At 38.0% G+C, this 15,721-nt stretch overlaps 1 protein-coding gene across 6 annotated transcripts in view; it reads right to left on the minus strand.

The window, feature by feature from the left end:
- Positions 1 to 15,721, minus strand: part of ARHGAP21 (Rho GTPase activating protein 21) — a 114,255-nt gene that overhangs the window by 8,908 nt on the left and 89,626 nt on the right. For 5 of the 6 annotated variants that reach the window (XM_039704630.1, XM_039704649.1, XM_039704640.1 and 2 more), the window contains 10 exons: positions 5,859 to 6,017; positions 5,601 to 5,703; positions 5,480 to 5,516; positions 4,857 to 4,982; positions 3,827 to 4,111; positions 2,673 to 2,737; positions 2,443 to 2,591; positions 804 to 946; positions 564 to 719; positions 378 to 456 (listed from right to left, as the gene is read on the minus strand). In XM_039704630.1, the coding sequence (XP_039560564.1) occupies positions 378 to 456; positions 564 to 719; positions 804 to 946; positions 2,443 to 2,591; positions 2,673 to 2,737; positions 3,827 to 4,111; positions 4,857 to 4,982; positions 5,480 to 5,516; positions 5,601 to 5,703; positions 5,859 to 6,017 (1,302 nt within the window). The remainder of the gene's footprint in view (positions 1 to 377; positions 457 to 563; positions 720 to 803; positions 947 to 2,442; positions 2,592 to 2,672; positions 2,738 to 3,826; positions 4,112 to 4,856; positions 4,983 to 5,479; positions 5,517 to 5,600; positions 5,704 to 5,858; positions 6,018 to 15,721) is intronic. The other variant, XM_039704673.1, reaches the window with a different exon arrangement.

The raw sequence follows: 15,721 nt of genomic DNA on the forward strand, positions 1-15,721 counted from the left end.
CACTCCCCCTTGAACACTAGTAACATACATAAAAGAATGACCTCTGGAAGTCAAAAATTAGCCCATTATATTGTAAGTGTATGTTTTGTATGACAGTAGGGAAAAAAAACCCAACAGCTTTCACTGAATACTGCAATAGTGGAATTGAAAGTTTTACTCTTTTAGTTGCATATTCATAATCCCTTCACATCACAGAAATTATATTTACACCTCTCATTCCTAGGATGATCACTATGACTCCCTATTCTTTAGGAAAGACAACGTTTAATGCAGAGTGGGGATGATTTCCCTAAATTTTCTCTCAAATCATCTGAATGTTGTAAGACAACTGTTCAACTGCAATTCCTAAAGACAAAACTGTAATGAAAACAACCTACCATTGGTGAAGAGGGGTTCTGGGAGCTTTCTGAAGAAGGATTTCAGCAAACTGCTGATCACATTCAGGTCACGCCATTTCTACGTGTTCAAAAGAAAAGGTCAGACATGCTTTATACTTCTATGATCACAACACAACCAAAAGTTTTGGAGATTTTAATATGAAAATGGTGTGATTAAAGACTTACATCATCATGAACATCAATGTCAGTCATTCCTTTGTTGAGCTCTTCTTGCATACTTGAGATGGCAGCATTATTTCCAGGCACTCTGTAAATACCTGTGTACTCAAGACCTCTTTCTTCAACCAGTTTGCAGCATATATCAACAATCAGTGGAATATACTGAAAAAAAAGAGTTGTACGGATAAGTAAGTGATTTAAAAAGTATTTTAAATTTCCAATTAAAGAACAACTCTGCTTCCATACTTTGTTGGTATGAGCTGGAGGGCAGTCATCTAGTCTAACACCAAATGTTCCAACAGCAGAGGGCTTCTTTTCAAATGTCTTCCTCATAATGCTTGGAATGCCTTTTCTCCATGTCCCTTTGTCTTTTGGTGGGCTTGTCTCATCTTTTTGTTGTTAGGACAGTGGAAATAAAAAAAGAAAATAAAGAAGAAAAATAAGAACATTTATGCTACAAAACTGACTGTAAATACAGGTAACAGATTTGCAAAAAGCAAGTGACACCTGCTGCGTTTTCAGCTTTTACCAGCCTGGCTTTATGCAGCAACTCATTAGTCTGCCTTAAACACAACTTCTGTTACTCTTCTGTGGTTCAAAAGATAAATCTGAACACAATCACACCCCAAACTTAGAAAAGCAAGGAGCTGGATGCTACTGTGGCATTTCATCATTCTAAGAGTAAAAGTAGATAAACTACTAAACTTAAACTTGACATTTATATAAACTACTAAAATCTTAAAAAATTGAAATCCACATTTAGTAGCACAACACTAAGTCTCTATGAAATCACACTGCTGCACGAAATACCCATCAGAATCTAGAGCCATGCTCACACTTGTGCAGACTTACTCATTCTTTCAGAAATCATCAGATTTTAGTCACTCCTAAGTAATTCCAAACATTACTCATTTAAAATATTCTCTATCCAAAAATCAGATTAAAAGTTCAGTTTCTCTGTTTACCTCTCCTATAGAATTCTTGTAACAAATTGCAATTCCCATTTATCTTGCACTGCAAGTCATCTAACACAGTAAGTAATTCTTTCTTATTTCTGGAGATATTCTTTCAGTAAATTTGAGAGGTACCCAACATGTGCAATTTAGTAACGTGTAGCACTGCAGAAGCAAAGGGATGTTTTTTGGCAACAAAATTCACTGACAGCTTAAATTCAAGACTGAATCACTCCAAAGTAGTTGAACACAAGTGGTTGCTTATCCAGTTGCCTGAATTTGTACACAACATTTTTTAAACAACAGTCTGATGTGAAGTACTATATGTCTACACACTATGTGAAAAAAAAAGTAAAAAGAGAATAAAAAAAAAAAGAGTAGATTGTGAACCTATTTGATGGAGCTCATATACTGATTTAAGTTTGCAGTGCCAGCTCATCAGACTTTTTTAGAAGTCATAGAGCTAGGGAGACATTAATTTTGTTCTGGAAAAAATAATACAAGTTGACTCCTGTGTTTTAAAAATTAAGACCAAAAAAAATCTCTTCTATACTTTAGAAGCACTTTAGCGGAAAAATTTACCTTATCACTGCGAAGTCAACTGGAGACAGAAGTTTGAATTACACACAAAATTATTTCCAAAGCTCAGCAACATTTTGCTCTCAAGAAGCCTAACACCTCTGTTTACTACTGTTAGCCCCACATGGAGCTGAAGGGAAAAAACCCCACAAAAACCTCTTGAGAGGGGACTAAAATAAAAGTTTCAGGATCTGAGATTAAATAGTTCCTAGAAATGAGTGACGAAAGCTGCAGCTTAAAAACCCTGGGCTAATACTTAGTTTGCATCTGTATAAAAAAGACCTGAGATGGGCACCTGGATGGCCTTCCACTGGGGCAGAAGGGAACTAAAGAAATACACAAAACATACAGACCTTTAGTGAGAAGCTTCCTTTCTGTCTCGTCCTTAGGAGAATGTGGACTCTGAGTCCTCTGTTCTGCTTTAGTTCCAAGCAGAGTCTGTCTGATACTCAGACTCTGGCGAGGTGTTTTGGGAGATGGCTCTGTTTTGCTGCTTGAAGAACTGAACAAGAGAGACTACTTCAGTTGAAAGAATTTAAATAAGAACTCTACAAAAACCACTGGCAACATATAATTCACCCACCTCATCATTGTACTGTACTCTTTAATTCTTCGACTAATTAGGTCTCTACTAGTAACACCAGTATCCTATAAAATAAATTGAGAAATACTTTATAATCTTACAAAATAGCAAAAAAAAAAATGTCCTTTCAGAATATGATTAACTCTTCTGGTAAGCAAAGAAGAATAGAATTCAAAAATTCAGTCCACTTTAAAAGAACCCAAACCCTCAACCAAACCAAACATCCTAAGAGGCAGTTCCTGAGAACAGTAAAGACAAAACACTGAAAAAACACAAGGAAAATATAAGTGAGTAATTACAAATCAAGTACTGCTATTTACAGGTTTTTGTTTTCAAAGCAGTATGATATAATTAATACCTCTTAAATTGAAAGTAAGTTTATACAGAAAAAACGCAAGTAAACAGATATTACTACTCAAAAAAATCCAATCCTGTGTGCACATAGTACTTAGAAAACAAATTGCTACTACAAATACAGCTGAAAAAGACATTAATTAAAATCTGCTATCTGTGTAATACTTTGGATAATTATTTTGAATCTGAGTAGATGTGCATGACCACAGACATAAAAATACTCCTCTGTTGCTCATCACTGCAATGAAAACACAATGGACAATATCAGGACAGATATTGATACCTTATGTACAATAGCAGATATTTGCCTTTGGCAACGTGCATTCACTTAATTCATAGAAACATCAGCTTTTAATCAGAGAAACAGGCTTCTTCAAAGTTTCATTTTTTAACTACTGGGAAACTCTTCACGCTGTACTACTGCACACACCCTGCAATGCAAGTCTGAAGAGGCATCACATTGGTCCTAATCCTGCAATTATCTTTTAAAAAAGCTTAGGTATTTTTGGCAGATCAGTTTGCCATAAAGTTTATCTTTAGTCAAATTAGCAACAACATTAACTAATTTATTTCAAACACCTATTTTCTGATTATGATTACATCAACTTTTTAAAACTCTATTAATTTACTCAGTTACCCTTCCTTTCACCTCATTTGCTTTTATGTTCCTGTTCACATTTTGGTCAACTGGTAAATTAAAAGTTAATTCTTCTGTTCAAGTATTAATTACAAGAAAACACAATACATTTTTAATTAAAATGCAAAAACTACAACTTCTGCTTTAAATATTATACAATCACCTCGTCATTTAAGTTGCTGTTGTCTTGTATTGCTTTAATCCATGCTAACATATTATCTCTGTCCTCAGCTTGGAACAGATACTCGCGGTCTGATGTGGTGAGTCTGAATACATTTTTCCTCTTGGTTTCACAGTATGAGATGTCTATCAAGCAAGCATTGATGCTTATAGGTTGTTCTTCCTCAGAAAGGGTCACTTGCTCCTTTTTATCCTTGTACAAATAAAGTGAATGACCTCGAAGAACAACATACAGTTGCTTCCATGGCCGAATGCTCCCACCAACTCGCTGAAAAACAGCAACCAAGGTGTCAGATTGCTTACTTGTCACAGTGCCCCTTTCTGGACTGCAAAACTACCTCCCAAAGTTTCACAAAGAAAAGCTGTCCACCTGGCTGGCAGAAGGACTTCACCAAGTAGGATTCACTAATTGCTCTCCATTAGAGGACTGAAGTGCTCCACAACCTGCCCTCCCAGACCACGCACTGAGTGTGAGTTCACATGTGACAGCAGGTAAGAAACAGAATGAGACAATTTCTGGCCTGGTATTTAGTGAACTCTTGCCCATGGCATTCTCCAAGTCAGAATGGCATCTTCACACCATGGCAATTCCAGACACCCAGTTTTCCTAAAGCATTAGTCTGTATTTGTGCAGCAGGTTAATTTGAACTCAACTCCGCAACATTCACAAAAATTACAACTTTTTTCATTATTAGGAAAGAATTAAAAAATGCAACTACACCTACCAAGGGACTGATTCTTATTATTTAATTAGAAATTCATTAGAAATTAGTTTACTTCAACAGATGCTTTGAAATGTAAACTTAAAACAGTCTGGAAAGCAGTCTGTAGACAAAGCTGAGGAATTGACTGAAGTAAATTTCTAACAGATATAAAATTTTTACATTCTTAATGATGACATTATCCCCTCCAAAAAATTAAAAAACCTAAACAGGAAGGCTTGAAGTTCCTTATCTTTGTTTGTCACCAGCTTAGCATTTGTTCTAGGTTAAAAACCCAAACATGACAGGTACCTTTCCTTTGTCTGTAAAAAGCTGTCGAAAATGGAGCCATCCTTCTTTGGAGGCATCACCAAACACCTCTGAAGAAGAATCTTTTCGGGAACCAGAATCTTCTGAAGATTTCTGGCTGTCTGGGACCTAGAGCAAACATCACAGAAAGAATCCCACAGTGTAATTCTATAGACATTTGCCTACAGTTCTTATGTTCAAGATATTTCTCACTTTAAAAATGTCCCCAGGAATATGGCCCCAGAAAAACACAATTTCTAAAGTTTACACACAATAGTGTATAAACTTACATATGTCTTGCACATGCCAAGAGTACTTTGAGAAACTTCATGAATCTTAGACTCTCATTAGTGAGTTTGCAGAAAATGTTACCATATTTAATATGCTTTGTTTACAGAAACTGAGAAAAATGAAAAAAAAGGACCATGTGATGGGTCCAGGGAAACAGAGACCATGTTTACTTATATGATGCATACATCAGCAATTTGTTCAGTAGCAATTCCAAAAAACTTCCTGTCTGTTTAGCACATCACTTCATAAAACAGACCTGTATAATTCAAACCATTTGTCACAGCAGTAACATGGGTAATGTTTAGGAATTGCTATATATATATATATTTACCTACCTTAATGCCCTTTAAACTAGACACATGCTTAATGGATCTGTTGAAAGAAAAACAAATGTTAAAATGAGATTTTAGTTAAAAAAGCAGATGTCCAAATTAACTAATTTTTCCATGAACTCACGATTTTCCCTCTTCTCTGTAGTCGTCCAGTCCTTCATCATATGACTTTGATCTCTCAGTTTTTGTGGCAGGCTGGCTATCCAGGACACTAGGCCTGATGGATTCTACAAAGAAATAGAAATTTTTGAGGAATGCAGGAACCTGAATTACATTTTTGCGATTTATTTCAAGCAATAAAGAGTTTACAATTTTCACTCCTGATCTCCAGAGTGTGAAAGGAAAAAAGTTGCAAGAGAAAAAGAATGAAATCAACGCTCACCATGATCATGTGAAAGTTGCCGCCGAATTAAAGGGATTGGAGATGTAGGACTGGGAGGAACAGCTGTTATAGCTGGTGCTTGAGAAGCAGATGCAGAAATAACAGCAGAAGCAGGAATGTGTGCAATATCATGGTCAATACTAGGACTAGTCGGTTCATCTACAAAGGTAATATGCCATATATTAACATATTAAATGCATTAAATCAAATGCTCAAATCAAATAGCTGTCTGAACTTCTCATTACTGGAATATCAGATATCTTAAACATGAAGTCATTCTAACAAACAAAAGGGTCCAATTAATTCACACTGTCAAAGGTACTCTTTTTTCATTAAGAGAAGCTTGTTTCATTTCATAGGGATGATAATTATAGATTAGCAATAAAGGCAAAGAAATCATTGATTTTGCTGTGTGCAAAGGAAACAGGAAATAGTCTCTCAATATTATTTGCAAGTAGAGAATTTTTGTTTATACGCATAAGCAAAACCCACACTTATTGTATCAGTAAGTTTGAACTCAAAAGATATCTACAATAAAACAGGGGCAGACTATCAAAAGCCATTTGGTTTAAAGAATGTTCAAATAAAACAGCCAAGTTACAAGCAAACAAAAAAGCATTTTAAACAGCCAACTAGCATTCAAAGAACCAATCCCCCCATCCTCCATACATTCAAATAAAGCAGCAAGTATTCAGACCTTTAAAAGATTGGACTACTACATACCAATCAGTTCTTCCACTAATTGTTCATAGAAACGACTGCATGCCATACATGCCCAGCACCTCTCAGTCTCAATAGCCACAAGGGTCATCATGAAAGATTCCAAAAAGCTTTAAATATTCTGGTATTTAACATGTTTCTTACAAGATGGAAGAAGCCAAAAGATGAATTTGCTATCATTATGAGAAAAGAGCCATAACATCTTCTAGAGTACATTACCAGCACTAAAAAAATCATTCTACTTCACACTCTGGTAGAAGAGGGGATGGAAAACAAAAAAAAAAATCAAGTCACGAGCAGGGGCTGAACTGTACTGCCTTAATGAATATGAATGTACTCTAGGTGCTAAGAATTGTAATATGCAGAGCTACTGAAAAGCCTATTGAAACCAATGAACACTCACAGACAGAGGTTTATTCTTTGCTTTGTGCGAACACAACTGCGTGTGCTGCATTGTGCTGTTCCAACAGTCACTAACAGTTCTGTTAAGGCAGCACTTGTACCATCAAAATTTGGCAATGTACATTTAGAACAAGGCAATAAACAAAGTACAGGACAGTTTAGCAGTAACATGCCTCTAAATTGTCTGCGGTGAAAAATATAGTAACTTTTGAAGTTAAAGTATATCCCAAAAATCCCAGCTGCAAACTAGAAACATTAATAAAAAAGAAAAGCTACAGCATTCACACTAAACCCTGACACTACAATCAAAAACTTTTTGTTTTATTTGCATCCAAAGTGATAAATTAGAAGCATTTACAGATGACTTCACAACAGCAACTAGGACACAGGAAAAGGCTCAGCTGTACGTCAATTTCAAACCTACAACAGCTCAATTTTCTATTTTTTTTTAATCTGCTGAGCTTCCCTGAAACGAACATTGACTAGAGAATATAATCACTCACTGCACAGTTGATTGAGTTATACCACGCAGACTGGAAGGGCTCAGGTTAAAGATAATTATGTTAACAGACATATCTCAAATGCCATAGTCTCTATTCCTGAAAGTTATAAAAACACTAGCACTTGGAATAGATCTGTGCGAGCTGTGAACACAAACATGTCTGGCAACACTACAGCATTTCCCACAACACTTAAATCCAAGAATTCAGATGAGGAAGAACAGTCTGTAAGTCCCTGAATGCAACAATAATTATTCAAATCATTATTACCTCACAGTGGATCTAATTCCCAGATGAATCAAAATTAAAGTTGTTTTAGAAATATGCAAACTTCAGAGGAACTGTAAATGACATTGGTATAGGAGAGGCATAACTATTCAGTCCCTGAAGAGGCTGAAGGTCAGCTAATAGCAAGCTTTTATGTAATATAAAGTGATGATGGAGTAAATCACGACACACACCATAGGAGTTTCTGTCTATTAATTTAATGTACTAGCAAACGCCTGTCTAGTACTGCAGCTGTCTAGTAAGAAACAACCCAAACAAGTACATATATTCCTTGTATTTTGGTCTTTCTTTCACGTGCTTGCAATATTTGTCAACCCTTTCAGTTTCCTTGACTGACATATTTGCACCCCCAAACTCCTTGCACAGCACGTGAATGGATGTGTTCAGCTCACCCACCAATGAAATGACTGTGTCCAAAATGCAGTGAAGTGCACAGAACAAACAAGCCAGAAGAGAAACCACACAAAATAGTTCTCTTTCATTTTCCTACCTCAAATTACTGGCATCTCTCTAAATATGTGCAACAAAAAGGTCAAAGACTCCATGGAAAAGAGTATTCTGGGAAGTACTGCAAAACAACACCTGGAGGACAATGCAGTCCATTGGTCAGAACCAGCACGGTTTCATGAAGGAAAGTCCTGCTTGTCAACTACTTTCCTTCTACGAAAGAGTTACCCCTCTGATCTAGGAAGCCAACAGATGTAAGCCTTCTGGACTTCAGCAAAGTTTTTGGTACTGTCTCTCACAGTGTCCTTCTGAAGAAAGCATCCAGCTCACAGCTGGACAACCCTGTTACCCAATGGGTGACCAACTGGATCATGGGCACAAAGGGTTACAGTGAATGGGGTGACCTCAGACTGGTGACCTGCCACTACTGGGGTTCCACAAGGATCCATCCTCGGCCCAGTTCTCATCCACATCTTTATTTTAATCACCCAGACACAGGACTCAAAGCAATACCAAGTAAGTTTGCTAGCAATATTAAATTGTCAACTCCTGTCAAGGGCAGAGAGGCCACTGACAAGTTAGAAGGCTGAGTAACCATATGAAGTTCAACAAGGGCAAGTGCCAGATTCTGCACCTCGGATGGGGCAGCCCTGGTGTGCGTATAGACTGGGCAATGAGAGGCTGGAGAGCAGCACCATGGAAAGGGACCTGGGGGTCCTGGCCCATGGCAAGCTGAACATGGGCCAGCAGTGCCCTGGCAGCCAGAAGGGCCAACCCTGTCCTAGGGAGCATCTGGCACAGCACTGCCAACTGTGCAAGGGACGGGATTGTCCTGCTCTGCACTGAAGTGGTCTCACCTCAAGTGCTGGGGACAGTTCTGGGTGCCACAGTGTAAGAAAGAGATTAAACTGCTGGAGAGCACCCAAAGGAGGGCCACAAGGATGGTAAAGGGTCTGGAGGGGAGCTGTCTGAGGTCCTTTGGTCTGTTGAGCCTGGAGAAAGGGAGGCTGAGGGGAGACCTCATGGTGACCTTCAACATCCCCACAAGGGGAACAGGGTCAGGCACTGATTTCTTCTTCACTCTTGTGACCAGCAACAGAACTCAAGGAAACAGCACAAAGCTGAGTCAGGAGAGGTTTAGGTGGGATAATCTGGAAAACGTTCTTCACCCAGAGGTTCTTGGGCACTGGAACAGCTCCCCAGGGAAGTAGTCATAGCACAAAGCCTGATTGAGTTCAGGAAGGGTTTGGACAATGCCCTTGGGCTCATGGTGTGATTCTTGGGGTGTCTTGCTCAAGGCCAGGAGTTAGACTCAACGATCCTGATGGGTCCATATGATTCTGTTATTCCAGGACTACGTTATGTTATACTTTTCAACCACAACCTGTTTTGCATTATTAGGTATGAAGTGACACAAGAGACTGGCCTTCAGAACCAAGCCACCACAGTGACAGAGCATCTCTGGCCAAGGGGGGACGCCACTTGTCACTTCCGTTTGCACGAGACTGCAACTGGTCAAGAGTTGCAACTAATGATTTTCAGGAAGAGCCCTTCAATGCAAAATAATTTATGGGGGTAAGACACTGAAAACTTGTAATACAACACAGCTCCAGCCACAACTGACTGATCCTCCAGCTAAAGCACAGAGAAATCTGTGTATCAAAGTACACTTGTATCGCCATGCAGCTGGAGATTGGGGACCTACAGAGATAGAGAGCATCTGCACACAATGTAGGTAAGGTGAAAAAACCTAATACAGACAGAGATGTATACAGAATGGGCTCAGAGGCAGAACCAGAGATTTCAAAACTGAGAATTTAATGGGCAAAGCATGACGAACAGGACATACTAACCCCACTATGTGAATGAGCAAAGGAACAAGTATCAACCAATTTATCAGATATTCAAGGAAAATGACACAAAATCACAGAAAAAAACCCACAGATCCGTTTTATAACCTATTAAGTTGCTACAACACAATTTTACCATGATTAATATAGCATTTCATGTGTTTGTTTATCCCATCTCCTGAACAGTCCCTTAAACATTAAGGTTTGAAAGGAACACAAAAGGGGGCACATTTTGAGAACCTCAAATGTAATTAAATGAATCTCAGAATTATTCAGGTGGAGGCAAGCCTCAGAAGGTCTCTTAGGCTCACATTCCCCACAAGGCAGTGTTAATGCTGAATTCAGACCATGATGGTAAGGGCTCTTACCCAACAAGTGCCAAATAGAGGGGGAGATTTCGCTCAATATTCTGGGATGTGTTCTTTCTTATTAATACAGACCAGGAGAGTCTAAGTTTAGTGTTGTCAAACTTAAGAAGCATATCCTATCTCCTCTCAAGGTCATGAACATTAAACAAGATGGCCCTGAAGAACACCACTTGTAGCCAGCCTTCAGGCAGAACATGAACACTTAGGCACTGCCTTCAGATGCATTTCACTGGGTTGCATGGACAGGTATGGGCTGAGCTGCACTGGAGCCGTCTTAAGAATGCCCTCTTTATCCAAGCTAGTAGTGATTGTGGGGTTTGCTTGTGTTTGTTGTTGAGCTTTGGCTGGTTTGTGGTTTCCTTTTTTTTTTTGTGGTGGTGGGAAAGCAAGGGAGAGAGGTATTTAAGGAAGCTGTTTAATTAACTGAATCATACACACATGGGAAACAAATTCACAGAGAGACTCGGTACAGCCACCAGCAGGGATGCTTTAATAGGGATTATTAACAGAGAAAGGTGATTCCTCCTCCAATCCACAGAGATTCAGTTTGCCAAAGCTTTTTTTCACTGGTAATAAAAAATTATTGGAAAAAAACCTAGCTTCCCAAAGCTGAAGTCATTCTTCACATTTATTCCCCTTCAAGCATGGCAGTCTTGCAAGCAATATTTCAACACCTCAAAAGGCCTTAAGAAGGAACTGTGTTATTTAGTAAATGTTTTGCAGACCACATCACTATTTAAAACACTAACTGTGCATCTCAATTTAAACAAAAAATATGAATATGTGGCCACAAAGCTTAATTCAACAAGTATGTATTTTATCAAAGACTATTTACCTGATTTAAAGATTCAGGTCATAAAAATGTAACAGCTGTGTAGTAATACACACTTTAAAACAGCTTTACATTTCCCATGAAGAATGCTGAGACAGCATGCACCCCCAGAAACAAAAAAATTGCCCAACATACAATTTGTCAAAATGCATGTGTTGAAGGAGATAACTGTATTTTAATATTACTGGCTTTCTGACAACTATTCCAAATTCCTGGATTAGGTATTTGCTTATAGATACTCCTGTAATACTGAATGCAGTTTTGGTTACTCAGATCTTGTGTAAATGTAACAGTGATCAATTGCAAAAGGCCCAGCCTTCCACAGAAAGCCAGAGGTAGCTCATGCTGCTGTCTGCAAAGCAAAGGGCTACAAGAGTCATTAAAAACATCATTTTCATTCAACTGAGCCACAGATGTCAAGGCTCCCTCTAGACTCAAATGGCATCTACCTGACAGCCACTACAGTAAGTATTCTCATAACTGCCTCTCTATTTCTTCAATAGTTCACTCCAACAACAGGCTATGGCTTTGGGATGCAATTTAAAAATAAATCTTGCATGTCAAATTAATTTGCTTATGTAACTAAAGAAGGAACAAACTATCAAGCACTCATTAGTAGAATTAAAAAAACCCTAATCTTCTCTTTATGGAAGGACTGAGAGGATGTGCCAGCAACCCTGCAGGACTGGCTTTAGAGGCACTGCCTTACTGCATTTCAGCCCTTTGTCAAGAACCTTGACCTGTCCACATACTCCACAATACACGACACCACGACAGGCTCTGCATTTTCACGATGCACCAACAATACCTTACTCTGAAGTATTCTTCCTAAATACAGTAGATAAAAGCTTTAAAATCTTGCCCTATGTCTAATACACCTTCTGTGCCTCCTGGGTTAGACTGGCCCCAGCTACAGGCAGCACTTCCTGTAAAGTACAGACATGTGCACCAATGTCCTTCCTTGAACTCAGCAGCAGGTGGGACACAAGGGGTAAAGAAAAGGCAGCTGAGGCACAAGTAGACCAAGGGACAGCACAGCAGGGGGACAGAGACTGCAAGGAAGCAGTACCAGCAAGAAGAATGCAGAAAGGAAGGAGAGAGCATGGATAAGAAAACAGAGGTTAGGAAAAAAATCCTCATCCACAGACACAGGCAAGGAGGTAAAAAAAAAAAAAAGTCTGTCTCAAAGAACCCCAGAAGAAGCTGCCAGTAAGGTAAACACAGACACACTAATGTTGGCTATTTTTCTTAAAAGCCTGTCAGGAAGACAATCAAATAAACATACCATGTATACAATTTCACCAGTAGTAAGAAGGCCAGAAACAACCAATAAACAAAAACAAATCATTGAATCAAAGTAAACACTATGGAATTAACTCTGCCATCATATAAGACAGCACAAAGAACTAATAAATGCCCCATAGCAGTGACTTCTTGTTTCAAATCCTGCAGTACAAACTGCTGCATCTTATAATTCAGCCTGCAAGGGTAAAAACTCCCTTATGTATTGACTTCCAAAGCTAAAATACCTGATCTGGAAAAAAGGCACCTCTATTGCCGGGATTCCTCATGATCTGCTATCTCATTTTTTCAAAAAAAAATCTTTAAAATTTTTTTGCTAGTTTTTAAGTACTTCCAGCACTAATTGTCTTTACAAAGAGCTTCTTCATATATCTACTTTACATAATTATCCTCATGTGGCCAAAGGAATAGAATGGAAACAGGTCTGCATGCTGAGCACATTCATGGCTCTAAGCCTCAGAAACACACGACTGGAAAACCTTCCTGAATCATCACATCTAGTCCTCTGCTAATGCACTCAAGTAAATAATATGTTTGTTATACTGACTATGTTTCACACAAACAGAAAAGGCTTCCCAAAGTTATTCTTCATGTCAGACTGTTGTAAAAACTGTATCTATGAAAGTCTATTGTTTCAGTGTCAAACAGAAGTTTAACTATCTTTCTACACAAAGCAATTCTAAAAGTTCCTGCTTGCCATATTACCCCATCACAACAAAAAGCACAATTCTCGGTATATTTTTGTTGCCAAGAACCCCGACAGCATTCCCTTACCTGCAATTATTATTTGAAGTTATAATGATATACTGAGGATGATTTATGCTTTGAAAATATTACTATCAAACAAATCTGATGCTTCTCCTCAATTAAAACTCTTCTAGATGTCATGAATGATTGCTCCCAACTTTAAGTTTTAATTAAAAATATTTTTGAGTTACAGAAGCATTTAAAGGGTATTTAAAAAACTAATTTGTAATTTTGCACTTTGGCCGCTATACTTCAGAATACCATGATGATTTTATTAAAAACTGTTCTTTGGATAACAAACACTGAAATGTTCAGCCTGGAGCAACAGTGATTTTGGCAGGCCACACTCTAAAACCCTGGAAAAAAAAATTGGAGACTGATGCTTATCTTAGAAACACTGATGACATGTTAAAAGCTGTTCCAATGCCATCACTATAACAATGGAAGAAACAGTCCTCAAAAATGAACATTTGTCAGCCCTAATCTCTACTGCAATTGCACTTATATTTTCATAGTTTGGAATAGCTGGCAATAACTTGTAGAAAAGAAAATTATCACAATAGCTGAAGATTTTCATCTTGACTGCTAGCAGTTGTGCCTTAAAACACACCATATCAGCCATCAGTATTCAGCCACCATTTGCCCTGAAGATATCCACACATTTTGAGTTGATGCACCACAATCTCTGCTGAACAAGTCCAAGGTTTTGAGTTTCTCCCTCCTCATAAGGAGAAAACAGAATGAGTACATTCTTTCAAATGCTTCCTTTCTGCTTATGAGAATGTTTCTGCTTGCTTCCCCTAACTTGGCCTATTCCTACCATCATAACCTTTTTTTCATAGCGTGTTGTGCAAGCATATCAATTTATTTTCTTATTTCAATTGCATTATTCACATTGTCATCTTCCAAGCCTCAGCAGCCTGCAGAGAGGCATTAAGATGTACAGGGGGGATAGGGAAAGTATGGCACATAATCCACTGAGGCAAGACAAAGTCTTTACACTTTCCAAAAACTACTTGGAATTGAGTACATTACCTAGGACTTAAAGCTAAGTATTGATAAGGTAAAGCTACACATCCCTACTTCCAGCACTAAAGAAGATAAATTCAATCACATGTATAATAAAGTTGCCTGAAAAGCTTAACTAATTGTAGTGGTTTAGAACGTTTCATCTCCTAACTCCTTAGTTAATAGACTTTAAAAAAATATATAGTAACAACAACAAGAACAACATAAAAAAAACACCAAAAAAACCCCCAGGGTTGAGTAGAAAAACAGGGTTGAGCAGAACTCATTGGAAACCAGGTACATTTACACTATCTGCTAGTAAGTGTAAGTATCTACTTAGCAAGTAGCCAAGCACTTTTATTTATGACATGTTTGTAAAAAAACAGGTCATGAAATTTAAAAAAAACCCCAAAAACTAAAAAAAAAAAAACACCAAACCAAAACAACAAAAAATAACCAAAAAAAAAACCTCAAAAAACCCAACAAAGCAAAAACACCAATAAACCCCACAAAAACATAAGAACAAACCAAAACCCCAAACCAAAAAAACCCCACCAACCACAAAAGCCAAAACCCCCTCCCAAACCACAAATTTTTTGGTTTTGAAAATTAGCATGAGGATCAGCTTTTACAGCAGGGTGGACAGCAGAATGTGTCTGATTACCAGCACAGAAATTGCTGTGCTGAAATAGAAATAGAAGCTCTATTGCTTCTACCCTGCACTAAAGGGTAGAAGCAATAGAGAGACTGATTGTAAGGTGGTGAGGCACTGCAACAGGTTCTCCACAGAATCTGGGGATGCCCCATCCCTGGAAGTGTCCAAAGCCAGTTTGAACAAGGTTCTGAGCAACCTAAGAGAAGGTGTTTCCACTGATGGCAGGGGGTTGGAATCAGATGGTCTTTAGGGACCCTTTCAACCCACACTGTGAATTTAGTCAACAGGAGACATGATTTAGGAAAACACAGACATACACTAAGGGAATAAATATCATGCAGTTTCAACTATGAAATCCCTGGCAAATCTTTATTTAAATCAATACAGGGGATTGGATAACAAAATTTTACTGTTATACAGAAGAGAATAGAGAAATTTATGGTACACTTAAAATCACATTTGGCTCAGAGATATTTTAAAGCGCAAATAGTGGGAGAATAGAAAGTACCAACATTAAGTACCACATATCCTTGTCCTGTTCTTACACCTTTCCTAACATATAAGTTTCAGTCACAGGAAGAACACTCATCTAATTTTTACAATATTTTTGTGTTATCAAAGTCTGGTCAGATATTTTTATCTGGCTAATTTTACCTCAGTTATTCTCAAATTAAAAGTGGAATGAAGTCACCTAAAATTTTTCTAGGGTAAGGATATGCTAAATATTTTCAAAATGGGATCGCA

The sequence above is a fragment of the Passer montanus genome, unplaced genomic scaffold (assembly GCF_014805655.1).
Source record: "Passer montanus isolate IOZ18808 unplaced genomic scaffold, ASM1480565v1 scaffold10, whole genome shotgun sequence".
NCBI lineage: Eukaryota > Metazoa > Chordata > Aves > Passeriformes > Passeridae > Passer > Passer montanus.